Raw genomic sequence first — 16,065 nt, 5'->3', positions numbered from 1 at the left:
TACGCATACTGTCACCTTAGCTCTTAGGTCTAGATTAGCCTCTTCGCTGTGTCCCTAACCATCTCTTTCTTGCCCATTTCTTTCCTTCTCTGTTCTGACTTCATCCTCCCCGCTCACACAGTTTCCAATCCAAACTGCATTTGCACCTGACAGTGATTTTTCTTTTAATAATATTGCATCTCCAGCAGAGCTTTAGCACTTCTTCCCCTTCTTGATCTCCAAATTCTTGACCCGTTATACCTTTTCCTACTTTTTTTCCCCTCCCGTTCTTTTAATATCTTAATCACCTGTCATAGCTTTACAGCTCCGTGCACCATGTCAGCAGATGATAATTTTCATGGCCTTTACCTACACACTATAACTACACTGACATATACATATAAATGTATTACATACTTTCCTTCCTGTGGAATGCATTGTGTAATATGACCTTGTCGATGTTCTTCCTTCCGAAATTTATTCCCTGCAAACTAAGGGATCTTTAGCAGTTGCTTTTGAAAGCCTATACTTCTACTAGTGTCTTCTGCATCCAGCAATAATTAATTATTAAATTGAGAGCAAATTCAAGCACATTGAACACCTTTTAAGACAAGTAGTTTATAATGCTTGTCAGCAGTGAACGTTGTCAATAGTATAGACACCCCTCGATCTCAATTATTACAGCATATTTTCATATGGTTAACCCTCGCTCTCATAAATGCCCTGTCACTTTCAGTAGGGTGACTCTCTGGAAGTGTGAATTGGCAGAACAAGACATAGGACCCCTCAACCCTGTTCTTATCAGTGGTCTCACTTAAAGCATTGAAGCTAATTGTACACCGAATTTGTGTGCTCTTGAATTTGTGTGCTCTTGAAAATACACAGATAAGAGGGAGAAGTAAAAATGTCTGTAAGACAGGGGGCCTTAGTTTTTAACAACCTCTCATGTCATGTATATAGCAGTATTTAGATTGATATAGTAAATAATTTTTAATGGCACATGCTTTAGAACAAAATTTTTGTTTCATCCATCTATATATTATATTCATATAATTAATGAATCAACCTTGATAAACTAACACAATAACCACTGTTGATATATGAGATAATGGTTTTGTTTTCCCTTTTTTTTCTTTTACAGCAACTACAGTGCACTGCTGGGAGTGTGGATCTATGGCTTTTTTGTGGTGATCTTGCTGGTACTGGACCTTTTATATTACTCTTCAATGAACTATGACATTTGCAAATTTTACCTGGCACGGTGGGGAATCCAGGGAAAGTGGATGACACAGGGACAGAGCCGATGGATTAACCCTGCTCAGGACCCAAGCCAAGTACAGACACAGCCTCAGCCGGAGACACAGCCTCAAACTCAGCCACAGCCTCAAACATCACAGACAGTACATACTTTAAAAGGAGATGCTTTAAGCCCACCCCTGATGTCTTTTCAGAGTACATCTGCCTGGTAAGTAAGTTAAGCCATATTGTGATATATTTTTTGACTCTGTTGTTCTCACCTGTGTTTGAAAGTGCCTGCAAATTCAGGCTGAACGGCATCATTTCTAGCACATAATTCTTTATACCATGAACTGTCTTACGGAATGATTTCTTGCTCTTAAATCGTCTTTTAATACGGTTCTCAAAGAAATAGGTGCTGCCGTTTTTCAGTGCTAAATAGTTATTTTACTCTGTGGTACAAATAAACTGCAAATCTTTGTTCTACATCAACCATTGTAAAATTAATTTTCATCTCGTGTCAAAGACGAATTGCTACGTATATCTATGTATCTGTTGGTCTGGTTTTAAAAGATTGTATAAATAGCAACACTGAAATATCTTCAATGCGAGATGTCACAAATCCACACTATTTGTGGCATGAGACACAGAAACAACATAAAAACCAGGTTAGGTTTTTTATACGCAGAGCCAAAAAAACATAGCTTGATCTCATTTGGCAGAATGACACAAGTAGGCTACTGTAAACTTAAATGCTACAAAAAGAAAACACATACCCCCCCCCCCCAAAATAAAAAAAAACCCCAACAAACAAACAAAACAGACCAAATGGGAAACTTCAGGATACTTCAGGAGCAGGCAGAACATGTGATATAAATAGAAGAAACTAAATACTGACAGCCATGGGTCAAAAAGATATTGAATGATTTGGGACTGTTTTTACTAAAAAAAAAAAAAAAAAAAAAAAAAAACAGAAACAAAGGAAGAGAACTGAATAAGGTGTCAAGAAAGGTGGGGGCTTTTCTTGGCAAGAGAGCATGAAGATCTGGAAGGCAAAAGAGAGGGTGCAGAGTCACCAGCGTATTTTAGAAGTGTTCCAGAGGGCTGAGTGATGAGTTCTGGCAAAATAAAGTGATCTAAGAATGAGCAGGGTGAAAAAGTTCCTGACAGCGGATCCTGAAGCTGTAGAGCGTGTGAAGCCACAACGTTGATCTTGGTCCGAAATCTTTGGGTAGCACTGTGTTGCAGATGGGACGGTGATAGCAGTAGTCCTGTTATTTCGTAAGTTGCACTTTAATTTTAAGCGTAAATCTAGAGCAAATAGGGTTGAAATCTGGATCAAATAGGTTTTCGTAATAGAAGAGGTAGTGATAGTTTGACCCAAGGGCAAGGATCAGTGAAAGAGGAGGTCATTTGGCTTAGTAGCTGGTACTGGTTGTGTCCAGTGCAGATCAGAATTAAGGACGGTTGTAGCAGGTCTTGTCCAAACAGAAGAGTCTAAGAGAGTTACTTAAGATAGAGACTCGCTTGTGCTTAGTTTTAAGCGCTCTTCTTTTCATTTCTTCTTCCTCTCCTTTTTTTCTTCTTCTAATTCCTTCAGCTTTTTTGCACATTGATTTCCCAGTCTTCGGTCAGAATTGCCATACAGTTTAAGACCAATATTTGTAGTATAATAATTATATTGTAGCTGAATACATGTGCCTGTGTGTGTGTATATAAAATGTAATGACTGCACAAATATATATGTATATATGCATAAAAATATTAGCCTGGTTATAGCACGTGGTAGTTCTGCTGTACCATTACAAATTTAAGGAAACTATTCAATAATTCTCGAAGGCTTCTTGGTCACTTTCCGTTATTGACTTCTGTTGTTCTGTTTCTTTGCTTTTTTTGAAGCGTTAAGCGGGGAATGTATGTTAGGATCAGGTGAGCATATCCCACATGCTCCTTTTCCTGTGTTTGCAGGAGATGAGCATTGATAAGTCACTCCAGTAGCCCTGACCCCTTCCCCAGATAACTGTCTGTCTGTGCTTCCCTCAGTTCCCATAGAATTGTTTCTTTTTTTCCTAATCCTTTCATTGCTCGTTGGAAAAAATAAGTAGATGTTTCCTTAGTGAAACCACATTTATCCCTTGTATTTCCTCATGTGAAACACTACAAGTTATGCCATATTTACAAAATTATAACCTGCAACTTTTGAAAGTCACAACCCCTTAACTAAGTGCATAGATGACTCAGTCGGAATTGGCTACATAAAAAATACCAAGAAAAAGGTAGTAGCCACCGGTGGTCACAGGCAAGGTCTTTAGCATGTGAAAGAGGTTTTTGATTAGCCAACTCCCTCAGAAAATGACAGACTTGTGTACTGCAGCAGTTGCTAAGACAGCGGGGAATAAAAGGAGGTTGCCTAGCTGTTTATGTCTCCATTGGATAATCTGCAGGTTATATTCATGAAAATATGGTAATTTTGCCGTATAGAAATTAAGCTTAGTTTCAGAGCCTGATTCTGCTGCGGTTTAATTTGATGAGCAGCCTCAATATTGTCTTCTCAAAATGTAATTCAACTATCAGTGAAGAAGTAAAATGGAGTTACTGGATTTATCGTTTCCATCACTGGTTTTAAAATTACGTAATCTATGATGACACCAACCTTTTAGATATGTTGGTAACAGCAGTTTTCTAGTTTATAAAATCAACTTTTTGGTTTGTGTTGGTTTTTTTAATGTGTCCTAAACTTATCCCAGCTTTTCCCTCTGTAAAGGAAATAAGCGTTTTTCTTTAGCACCTCACAAACACACTTATGTACATATATATTGGTGGTATCATACCGTAAGAACAGTTCCTGTTTACAGATGAGCTTTTCAAAAATACAAAATAGATTTTTTTAATCCTGTGAGATACGCATGTATTCCAGGGCATAAAAACTTCAATACTGTTAAAAGCATTTTCCAAAACAGTTTGCAAGTTTTCATGATGACAGATGTTGTTGAAGTTGTTAGCTTCCTGTACTACATTTATCCTAATACAGTTAAAAACCGTGCCTATTCTAAGAAGACACTCCATGATGACAATAGGAAAGTGATTCTTGCACATCAAGAATGTCAGCAGCACCAAAGACTTTAGGTATCCTTATTGCAGAGGACTGACAGTGTAAAAAACTATCCAAAGAAAGATGTCAGGATTAACCTATAGTTTGTAAGGCAGTTTGGGATCTTCCTGGATCAAGGAAAAAATATGTAAGTGCTTTTTATTTTATCATTTGTTTTCTTGTTCTAGTTTAAATGCTGTGAATTGGCAATGACTGGAGCAGATGTGTCAGAGAGAAAAATCAAGCCAGTCGTAGTATATAGTGGGTAGAATCATGCCCAAAATGTTTAAACATTTTGTTGTAGCAGATCACTTTATTATTTACTTGAGACAAAGAGGACCATGTATAGCCATAATATTATTATAACTAAAGAAGTCTGGAATCCATTATACATGCTGCTGGCGGCTCTGCAGAGGGCTTGCAGTGTTGTGCAAGGACAGGCAGGAAAATCATTAATCTCAGAAACATCGAGCCCAATTTAGAATAATGTTGCTTCATGATGTAGTGTATGGATTTTGCGGCCCAACTAATGTTGATTTCTTCTTTAGTATGGAAACCATCTGAGGGCTGTCGAAAGGCCTGTGTGGTCTGAAGGTCCTGGTGGATGTACTTTCCGCAACCCAAACACCGTCACAGACTGCAAGTGAAGGAACTTACACGGTTGTGGCTTGCTTCACGGTGGTTCCTCCAGGTCATGGCTGAGGTGCATGAGCTGGACCCTTCCATGCTCACTGGCCCATGTAGAAATCTGCAGTCTGGTTAGCCTGGGCAAGCTTTTAACGGCTGGAGATCAAACAGCAACAAGCAGCAGGCGAATGGTAACCACTGCTCAACAAAGTACAAGGCAGGGAGGCGATAAAATGAAATATTATAAGTTGAGGAATCAAAATCCTGACTACTGAAAAAACTTGTTCTCCCAATCACAGGAATATTGTCAATTAATAATGACTAAAAAAGGTCAGACCGGCAAGGAAGATCACGTAAGGGGAAGTGTGGGCCAGGGCAGCCTGGCAGAGTTTCTCCAGGTTCTCCGTGGCTGTGCTGTGCTCTAGATGTGAGAGGGCAACAGATGAACGTGACCTCTCCGCTTTGCTGTGGTGATGTTAAACTCCTCCCCACCTCCGTCAAGGATGCAAATCACAGGGAATACTGTCTTGAAGTCTAACTTTTGCCTCTCCATTCCCTGCCTTTCTGCACAACAGCACGCAGAGGCAATGTCTGCTCTGTATGTGATCATATATGTTATGCTACGTGACTCATGGTTTCGGAAACCTGCTGGTTGTCCAGAATCGGGAAAAGTATCAGCTCAGCAGGGTAAGCCTGTGCTTATTTCCTTTATGCAGTTGGAATGGGTTAGACAAAGGCAAGTCTATTTTACTTCCCCTGATTAGATGTTGCAATCTGCTTTTGCTGTGAATTCCTCTGGGCCACATTGTCTGTCAGACAACAAATGGAATAGTTTTTAGCCTGCTGCTTTTCACCTGCTACTTGACACCTCTTCAAATGACTACGAAAGCACTTATAAACAAAGAGAGAAAAAGGCCTATAAAAATATTGGCAAAGTTTAGAAGCCAGCAGGTAACTGAGCACGTCCACAGCAACCGTGCAGAAAACACAGGGAATAAATACTTTGCTGGTGGCTAAAAGGGCTAAGCGAAATACCAAATTGATACCAAGTTTTGAAACAGGATACAGACTGTGACTGGAGCGAAATATCCACAGTTGGTAGGTCCTCTGCTGCAATAATTTCTAAGAGCTGCACATGCAGTCTTGCCTGTGTCACCTACATCGGGACATTGGCACTGACGTGGGTCAGCTGTGCAGTGGGAACGTGGCCAGAGTCCACCGAAAACAATAGGCGCTGGGGTGGTGGGAGGGTTTTGTGCAGAGGCTGCTCTTGATACGAGACATTTACGGTAACAAAGTGAACAAAATCTGCCTCCTTCCATTCTAAGTAAAGTGTTTTGAAAATAAGAAAGATCTCAAATTTATGTTTGCAAAATATACATTAAACAGGAATACAGTGATACGGTTTTAAAGATGCAAAGTTTTGCATCATAGGGAGAAGCATAGTTTTTATTTACAGCCCCTACCTAGATTTTACAGTTATACTCAGACTAACTATGGAAAACCAGGGCACCAATATTTTTTTTAAAAAAGATGGAAAGAAGTAAAATTGAATACTCGTATGGTGCTTTTATTAAAGAACTGTCTGGGAATTAACATCATCTGGAGAATCTGTCTGGTAACAGACGTTAAGTGTGTCGGACAACATCTACCATTATATGTGTCCTTCGTTCCCTTCAAAATATATTGGGTTAGAATAACAGATATCATTGAATATGTTTTCTTCTAAACATTCTTGTCTGTTTGCTAGGACCTGCATAACTGTAAAAATAGAAGTTGCTTAAAAACAAAAGCACAGCTAAGGAAATCACTTTTTGGTCCTAGAAGAGCCAGATGCTGAAGCCTGTTTTGTGTTGCATGTTCCTTCTCCTGCCTGGCCTCCTATTTGATGTCAGGGCGGAAGACCAACAGCACAAACAGACAGTGGGCTTGGAACCAAACACCTCAAAATCTGCAGTCCTCCGAGTCTTGATACTTGCCTCAGTACTATAATCATGCAAATAAATGGGAAGATTTAGTTTTGATGTTTATCATTTGCATTTAAATAATTCAAGATACATAAATTACCAAGTGCTTGCTTGCTTTCTTCCTTGTATTTAGAAAGTCACATTTTTGGCATGTGAAGTGAATCCAATATGCAAAGTTTCTGTCCACCTCAATCTGAATATAGGCAATCTTTGTATATTCATAGACACTGCATCTTTTGTTGATACATATGTAATACATATTGTTCATTTCATGCCTTATATTCTCCTTTTCCTTTTGCTCTGTAAATTATAGACCCCATATTGCAACATTTATTTCCCTACATTTTTGTTAGCTGCAGATTCATTGGATATGGGCTGATTGATATTCCCTATTTTGGCCGTGTCTCAGCCTCCCCGTCAAATTGGGACTGTCACATTCATCAGAAAGTCTTTCTTTTAAATGGACCGTACGGTTGAAGTGATTTAATTTAGATTAAATGTGGTAATGAATTGTCAGAAAATAGAAATTAGAGCAAAGGTGAGTAGTTAAAGGGTTGTCTGAAGACTATTGCTAAATGAACTCTGCACACTGAGAAATGAAAGCTAGTAAAAATACTGGAAGCCAGTTCTGAACATCTTCCATATTTAAATTTTCTCATATATTTTGAGTAGAATTTTTTGCAGCAAGATCGTTACCTCGTCTACATTACAACGAATCTGGAATAACACTACTGAAGCGGCAGGTAGCATAGAATTTGTGTGAAATCAGAAGACTCCAATTTAGCCCACAGTTGCACTGTACAACGTCACAACACTGTAGCATCACACACAGGAATGAGCATGTGTGCAATACCAAATTTTGCCAACCAATTCCATCTTCTGTGTCACTTAAAAGACTCTGTAGTTACTTTAGTAGTTACAAAACTCCTACCTCTTACATCCTCTTAGGTGCCAGGTGCTCAATTGTAATCGTAATAGCACGTTTTACGCATTTTATACATGCACTGAAAATTAAAATAGCGAGGTCATTCCAAAGGTCCTCACTTAGATTCTGGAGCATCACAGAGAAACTTTGAAACAGCCCCAGCCGCTTTGCCAGTACAGCTGAGCGCAACAGCTGAGCTTCATACCCACATACGCTCACGCAGTCTGGCCATTTCTCTCAATATGGTGGCCATCAAAGGTGGCCAGCTGGGCTGATTTCGCCTTCACGTTTGCATTTACAAAGCTAAGTCAGGAGCTCACAATCGCTCCTGATTTAGATTTGGAAATGCAAATGTAACTGAAAAACCAACCTGGTTGTCTCTGACATGCTTGTAAGAGTAGCTGGATCTAGACTAGCAAAGGCAAAGGTACGAAGCAGTGAGTAGCTCACGTGCCTGGTATTGAATTATGCAATCTCGGCTGTTTTAGAGCTTTGACTGGCAGGGACCAAAACTTCTATTACGTTGACAAAATTCAGCTGATTGCTTTTAGTTTTTCAGAGACTAAATAAGGCAGCTGGGCAAACAAATGACAGGGAGAATATATTGCAAGTGGTAGAAGAAATAAAAGGGGGAGGTGTTAAGGAGCTGAAGTTAATGATGTAAACAGGCAAGCTTTCCTGTGTTTATGCAAAGTTGCAACGGGATTTCTATGTAGGAGATTTAGCGTAACTCAGAGTTCTGAACTGAAAGAAAGCACTTTTCAAAAAAAGAACAAAAAAAAAGAGAAAGAAAATGATGGCCAGAATACTGTCCATCTTAAGTAGACTATGCCCCAGAGAACTACTGAAAAGACCTGCAAAACAACTATCTATGTACACTCGGTGCTTTTAACAGAAATGAGAATGAAGAAGAAGAAAAAAAGTAAGAGTCTCAAATAAAATCCCATTGCTTTCAGTGTCTTGGAAAATCAACTCCCAACGTATATTTTGGATGTCAAGAAACAGATCAATCCCTAACTCAAGGAGGTACAAGCAGGTAGTAGAGGGGAAGATCAGGTACAGACCAATTTATTCTCAGAGTTATTAAACAAAAAGCCGTGTACAATGAATAATCCTTTTATGGGGTTGCAGAAGGTCTTTTAGAGTATGCTAAAATTTCTACATGAAATAATGGCATGCTATGGAATACCAGGCAGTAATGAAATCATCAAAAGCTTATGTGATAATGCTGAACGCATGACCATAAATGGTAACAATGTCAGACAATTATTTGCAGTGAGAGCTGAGGTCAAGGATCTACCACATCATTACTTTTATTGTCACTGTTCCCTGATTAGATCATGACGAAGACAACCGCAGCAAGCAATTAGGCATTTCATCAGGAAAGTGATAAGACATGTTTGTATGACCTTGGTTTTATAATGATGTTTCACTGCACAGTTCAAGAAAAGGCCAGCAATTAGACACGGTCAATTTGTTCATCATTATGAAGATACCAGATATACGGCTGTTTAAGTCTCAAAAGCGAAATAGATCAAAAAGCGTTGAAATTTGAGAAACATTAGAGTCATTTTACTGTTTGTTAAGTCGTGAGAGAATGCTGATGTCAATCAGCAAACAATTTTCAAGAACTTAAAAAGTTTTGGAGAAGTTACATGATCAATACTGTCATAAATACATGTACACAGATATCTACAACCATAATTGTGAAGAAAACCTATTCCCTGCAGAAAAAAAATATGCCTCTGAAAAGACTTTGAAATCCACTATAAAAAGTTTCTTGGAAATTGGAAATGCTAAAGAGATAAAACCAGTTCAAGACTTCAAATGGCAGGAATATGACAAATGTCACTGGAACGCAATTAGAAATGCTGCTAATCTTAGTCCCATGTCAGGTGATAATGTGATCCCAAAACAGAACAAGTGAGACACATTGCTTTAAACATCATAGAAATTTGTTTAATCAGCACAACTATGTAGCCTCCACGGAGCAGGATCAAAGGAGTAAGTGGTGGAAACTGGGCACCCATCATAAAATACAGGAGGGTAAAAATTAACTGTAAAAAGTGGTTGTGTGTGAAATAAATAAGCTACCTCACTTTACTTCCCAATAGGGTAATCTGTTTCCTGGAGTTTGTATCTATTGGTAACCTTTACTTAGGCTCCAAGGAATCGCGGAAGTGGAATGATTGTGGAGACATAACCATTTACAGCCAGTGTTAAACGCAGCGATGCAAAGGTGTTTGCGCAGCGGTTCATGCGGTCACCTGGCGGAACAAAGACTGCTGGGCTCAAATCACAAAGTCCGGCTACAGTTTTTCTTTCCGAAGGACCGATGCTCTGGTACATAGTTGAGTAGGTTGTGCACAAAGGAGCCTTCACAGTTACGGGGATTGTGTGCATTAACTAGTTAATCATATCTCTGAGCTGAATTTCACATTAGAGCAATTCCTTGCTGTCATTAAAATGATGCTGCTCTGAGAGCTGACACACGCTACACAGGCTGCCTTCTTTCTGTTGAAAATCATTACTATCATGTAGCAGCATGTGGAAAAGTAATTGCAGTGAGCTTCATCAAAAATTACAGTAAATTAATTAAACAGTCATTAACTATATTCTACGTTGATTAGTGATACAGATTTTAATCAGTCACGCAGACGAGGGAGGCAAGTTATTTTCTATTGCATTCCCGGCTTCTCATCTCTGAGAAGTGATGAGTCATAGGGAGCTGCTGAGCCCAGCACCTTTTATCATTCTTGTGCTAACAGCTCATCTCCAGCACAGTTTCACCTAAAAAGTTCTAAAGGAACTGTGATTGGAAAGCAGCCAGAGTTCACCCTTTTTGATCACCTAAAACCTCCCAAACTTCTCTTATGCTGCTGAAGTTGACAACCAAAATCAACTAGTAAAACACCTGCTTAATTTGCATTTTAAGACATTTTAAAGAAAATTGCATGAGGGGCTTGGAGTTGACTTTTTATTTTTTTAAGTATTCACTGAAGCCTCTCAGAGTTCACAACAAAAAATGTCATCCCAATTAAAGAGAGACCCACTGTTCGCATGAACAACTAAAAGAAGACAAAATGGATGCATTTTTGCGGATGTGTTAAAAATACAACCTAATTGTGATGCTATCGGAAAAAAAAAAATAAACTTGATTCGGCATTTGCCAACTCGTGCTCAGATTGACTCTTACTGTCTTTTCCCTGGGAATACATAAAGCAAAAGGAAAAATACCTGAAGCAGTCGGACAACCATGCTTAAGAAAGTCCACAAGATGATGCTGGCTGTAAGGGGTAGGTTTTGTAGGAGACAAGTGAGATAACAGAAGAAAGTGCTCGTTTAGCACCAGTGACAAGAGCAATCCACATCTTCCCATTTTAGAATTATAGAATCATAGAATTGCCTAGGTTGGAAGGGACCTTTAAGATGATTGAGTCCAGCCATCAGCCTAATGCTGACGAAACCACCTCTAAATTGTGTCCCTAAAATTTTAAGTCCTAATCTCCCAGTGTTTGTTAGACTAATAAATATCACCTGTGAGGGCAATCTCTGCCTCATTTTATTTTTTTCCTTTATTCAATTTATATTGATGCAAACATGGTCTAGAATGTTTAAAAAACAAAATTAGTAAAAATTAGCTAGGGGATTGGCTGGCATTTCATTATCTTTCTTAAAGGCAGTTCTCATGACCACTGGCTAGAGCAGTTAGCACTGCTGCTATGTACTATAAAAGTAAATGAGTTCTTAATGGGCTGTGGTGTATTTATCCACACAGTGCTTATGTGAGCTAGTCAAGTTTTGTTACTTCCATTTGACAGATGAAACAGAAAAACCTGTCTCGTTACCGAGGGCCACGCTGAAAGTGTTTGACAATACTTCCATTATTGTAATTTGTGTAAAATTTTGTAAATTTTGCAATACCGTAAGAGCAAGAAATTGTCCCCCATCACCAGTCTCACATTGCAGTTTCCAGAGGATCATGCATCCTTCATACCTAGGAGGCCAGTAATCCTGGGACCGTGAAGGCATGTAGAAGTCTGTAGGTTTGGGCTCCAACAGTCGCAGGTTCAACCTGCTGTACGGACAAACATGTGTGAACACCGTTGTTCTAGTTGAGTTTTGCACCTTATCTGACATACTATGAGGAGACCACATTGGAAGCACATGAGTAGACTCGCTTGCACAGTGCAGCATGTAATCTAGTGCTTCAGCGAGGTTCTAGTAGACTGTCTAAGAGAAGATGAAGAGGTCATTAAAGGTTTCACAAACTTATGACACTGCATCCAGTTTCTGTGTAGGACTCTCCTGTAGTTCTATAAAAATCTGAAAATGCATTACGAAGATCAAATATACAACAGGCTGTAATCTAGCTCTTAAAGACTGATTATACCACGCTCTGCGTTGGTATCTGACACACCTACGTGGGCAACAAAGTTCCTGCCTCACAAAACTAGGATTTTATGTTATGTAGTAGAAACATGGACATAAGTTCCAGGTAACGGCACAAGTCACTATTGTTCTGTTACAGAGATAGTTGAAACATCCAGTAATGCAATAGCTAACTACCCACCATCAGTTTCCTATACAGTATGATGGATAAGCAAGCTAACGAAATTCTTGAGTATATGAAAAGGAGATGCCAATTAGAAGTCAGGACCTGTTATCTCACTGGCAGTGGTGAGACTGCTAGAGGGAAACATCACCTTCACTGGGGCCTGTATCAGAAAAAATTGTAACGGCAGATGGGGAAAGCATTCAGAAAGAGCTGCAGAGCTTATCTGACTTTTGGAAGGGCTGTCAAACTGTGAGAAGTTTAAGAAGCTCAAGGCTAAAAGAATTAAAAGGCAATTTGATCCCAGTCTGTAAATTCTTCATGGCAAGGAGATTTCGGACAATAGAGGACTGTAGCAAACAAAGACAGAAAAAGATCCAATACCTGGAAGATCAAATTATACAAATCTTGACTGGCGATAAAGAGCAGGATTAACCTCAGTCAATTTAGCAATCTAAAAATCGAGCATCTACTAGTTATTTAGGCATCCTCACTAATACGTTGAAAGAGGCATTTCCAGAGGGCTATTTATTCCGCCTCTCTTAGGATGGATTGAATAACTTGGAAGCTTCTCTTCATTGATTTTTTAACACTATGCTGGAAGATGAGCTTATACAAGTCGCTAACATTTAACCAGCTAAAGTCTGACAGTGGGATTCATCTCACCTAAGCATGCATTTCTTTTCAAAGTGGGCAATTCACCAAGGAAATGTCTTGAGATGCAGCAGAATACCCCTTACTTGCAATTTTAAAACTGGCAAGGGGGCTCATGGAATATAAACAAGAGTCACTGCATGGGAAGCTAGATCTGCAGAGGAGGCCAAACTGAGAACCCTAAGGAGAATGGCTCTTTAAAATCTGAGTTATTTGGGGAATATGTGAAGCTGTGTTCCCCAAAGACTCGCACCAACATCAGTTTTCACAGAATCATAGGACCATTATGATTAGAAGAGACCTTTAAGATCATCAAGTCCAACCATTAACCTAGCACTGCCAAGTCCACCGGTAAACTATGTCCCTAAGTGCCACATCTACATGTCTTTTAAATATCTTCAGGGATGGTGAAGAAATTTTTCCTAATATCCAGTCTAAACCTCCCCTGGCGCAACTTGAGGACATTTCCTCTTCTCCTATTGCTTGCTATTTGGGAGAAGAGACCGATTCCCACCTCCTTTCAGGTAGCTGTAGAGAGCGATAAGGTCTCCCCTCAGCCTCCTTTTCTCCAGGCTGAACAACCCCAGTTCCCTCAGCTGCTCCTCATAAGACTTGTGCTCCAGACCCCTCACCAGCTTCATTGCCCTTCTCTGGACCCGCTCCAGCACCTCAATGTCCTTGTTGTAGTGAGGGGTCCTAAACTGAACACAGCATTCGAGGTGTGTCCTCACCAGTGCCGAGTACAGCAGGACAATCACTTCCCTAGTCCTGCCGGCCACACTATTTGTGATACAGGCCAGGATGCTTGTTGGCATTCTCGGCCACCTGGGCACACTGCTGGCTCACATTCAGTCTGCTGTTGACCAACACCCCCGGGTCCTTTTCTACTGGGCAGCTTTCCAGCCACTCTTCCCCAGGCCTGTAGCATTTAATGGTGGTGTTGTGATCCAAGCATTACATTTTCCTAGCATCATGTTCTTGTCAGATTTACAGAGCAGTCAGAAAATACAGGCCAACAGCTGCACATCAAAAATCACACAATGCTTTTTCCAATTGTTTCATCCTCTACCATTAGGGAACACAGGGGACAAACATGTGGCCTTCTTCATCCCCACCTCTTCCAATAAACGCCTGATTATGCAGCTGCTGCATAATAGCTGCTGATGCCAGTGGGACTGCGCAGTGATTGCATAATCACGCCAAAGAATGGAAATCTCTGGGCAAAGTCTCATCTCGGCACCACCTGCCAAATCCTCGTCTCTCAAGTTCTGTGGGCACAGAAAGCCAGTGGTGGTAGGAGAGCTGAAGAGGTGAAGATTATTTTTGTGTGTAAGTAACCGGCTTCCAATTTTTTATTTGGAAGTGCTGTAAGATTATAGTGGACACAAGAACATTGACGCAGCACAGCAGCATTCTCTGTTATAGTGCATGCATGTAATAGCTGTTGTTGAATTATTCATTCTGAATTATTATGGTCTTTCTGCCTCTCATCTAATATTAAGGCGCATACCTGAAAACCGCAGTCATCAGTGGGAACCTGCAAGAAGCCTAAATGTCTGTCATGAAAAAAATGAGCATACAGTGGATCCACTATACAAAATGTGCACACACGTGCGAACAAATGAGTAAATAATGAAGAATAACATAGAACAAACAGAGTATAACCCACCAGCTGGCAGTCATTATTGATCAAAACAAAAATTTCCATGCTTCATAAATTATCATTAAAACCAAGCCATACCAAGTGGAATACCTCAGCCCGATGACGCCAAGCAAGCAGTGTTTTTCTTTCTCTGCGACGCAAGAAACGCTACTCAGCAGGGGTCATACACTGTCATTGATCCATGCACAAAGATCCTATTGCAGCCAAAGGACATCTTACACCCCAGCAGACCAATATCTAGATGCAGCTGTGAGACAATTTAAAAATAATAAACCAGTCACAGTTCCACCACTGGCGTCAAAGCATGTTTCTTTGTAAAGCCAGCAATACAGCTCAGATAACCGCGAAAGAGAAATCGTTTCCTTGCCTCTTTCACTCTGCTAAAATTGTCCAGGGTCTTTGGCCTCTTCTCTTTCCACACCTCTACCCACCTCAACTTCTCCTATGGCTTTTTACATGGGGAGAGCAGGGAGGAAAGAGGGAAGAGACATTTCTGCATAAAAGTGTCTTTCTAACATCTCTTCCAGCATGTAGTGCTGTTTCCAGTGATGCTGGTGCGGGTGTTACCCTTCTGCTCCTAACTGCAAATAAAAAAAGTTAAAATTTATTTATTGCTTGGATTGTTATCTGCAAGCATAAACTGGATCCACAACAGGAAGTCAAACAGCAACCGGATTAAATTGCAACAGCTTTACTACTATTTTATCAGTTGTTGATAATTTTGTTAATGTTAAAAAGCCGTTCCATGCTCTTTTTTGAAGCATCTTCAGAAATTTATTTTAAAAGAAATTCTTTTTGATTTCATACTGCTGGAAAAGCCACACAAATTCAGTGGAGGGAAAAAAACCTCATACACAGAGAGAACAGTTACAGGAATCACAATGACTGTTTCATTCTCCATTGAAATCTAGGCCTCAATGCAGTAATTACTACATATATTTTCTTGCGCTCTGACTCAGAAGACTAGCCCTCTTAATACTGAAAAGTGAAATTAGAAAATAAGGCTTTTTGGTAAAAGCAATAACTACTTCAAGAAATACAATTTTTTCCATATGCCATTAATACGCATTTTATTTCCAGAAATGAAAAAAATTCCTGTATTGTGTGGAGATAAATAAAAAAGCTGATTTAACTGGGAGTAAATATACAACTCTAGGCTAAACCACAGGTTTGGGGATCAAAATTCAAGTGCTGAAACAGATTCCTCCCTCCTAAATAGTCCGTTCTGCAGTTGGAGCAAGTTCAGCCTCTGGCGAGGCTAAGGGAAGCAGCACACGCATCTTGTTTCAGCTCTGCTGGAGGAAGCCGTGGTTATTATTGAAGGTTTTTAATGCACAGGAGAGAGAAACGGAAACAGAAGAAAGAAAA

The 16,065-nt window shown here is 39.8% G+C and overlaps 1 protein-coding gene across 6 annotated transcripts in view; it reads left to right on the top strand.

Moving 5' to 3' along the window:
* SHISAL1 (shisa like 1) overlaps window positions 1–16,065 on the top strand; it is a 197,925-nt gene that overhangs the window by 166,972 nt on the left and 14,888 nt on the right. For 5 of the 6 annotated variants that reach the window (XM_063354862.1, XM_063354855.1, XM_063354847.1 and 2 more), the window contains 2 exons: window positions 1,121–1,444; window positions 4,855–5,637. In XM_063354862.1, the coding sequence (XP_063210932.1) occupies window positions 1,121–1,444; window positions 4,855–4,870 (340 nt within the window). In that variant the 3' untranslated portion in view covers window positions 4,871–5,637. Of the gene's footprint in view, window positions 1–1,120; window positions 1,445–4,854; window positions 5,638–16,065 lie in introns of those variants that run through there. The other variant, XM_063354871.1, reaches the window with a different exon arrangement.

Source organism: Chroicocephalus ridibundus, chromosome 1 (assembly GCF_963924245.1).
Source record: "Chroicocephalus ridibundus chromosome 1, bChrRid1.1, whole genome shotgun sequence".
NCBI classification, from domain to species: Eukaryota; Metazoa; Chordata; class Aves; order Charadriiformes; family Laridae; genus Chroicocephalus; species Chroicocephalus ridibundus.
Note: the sequence above shows the minus strand (reverse complement) of the source record. Positions and strands in the feature narration are given on the sequence as shown.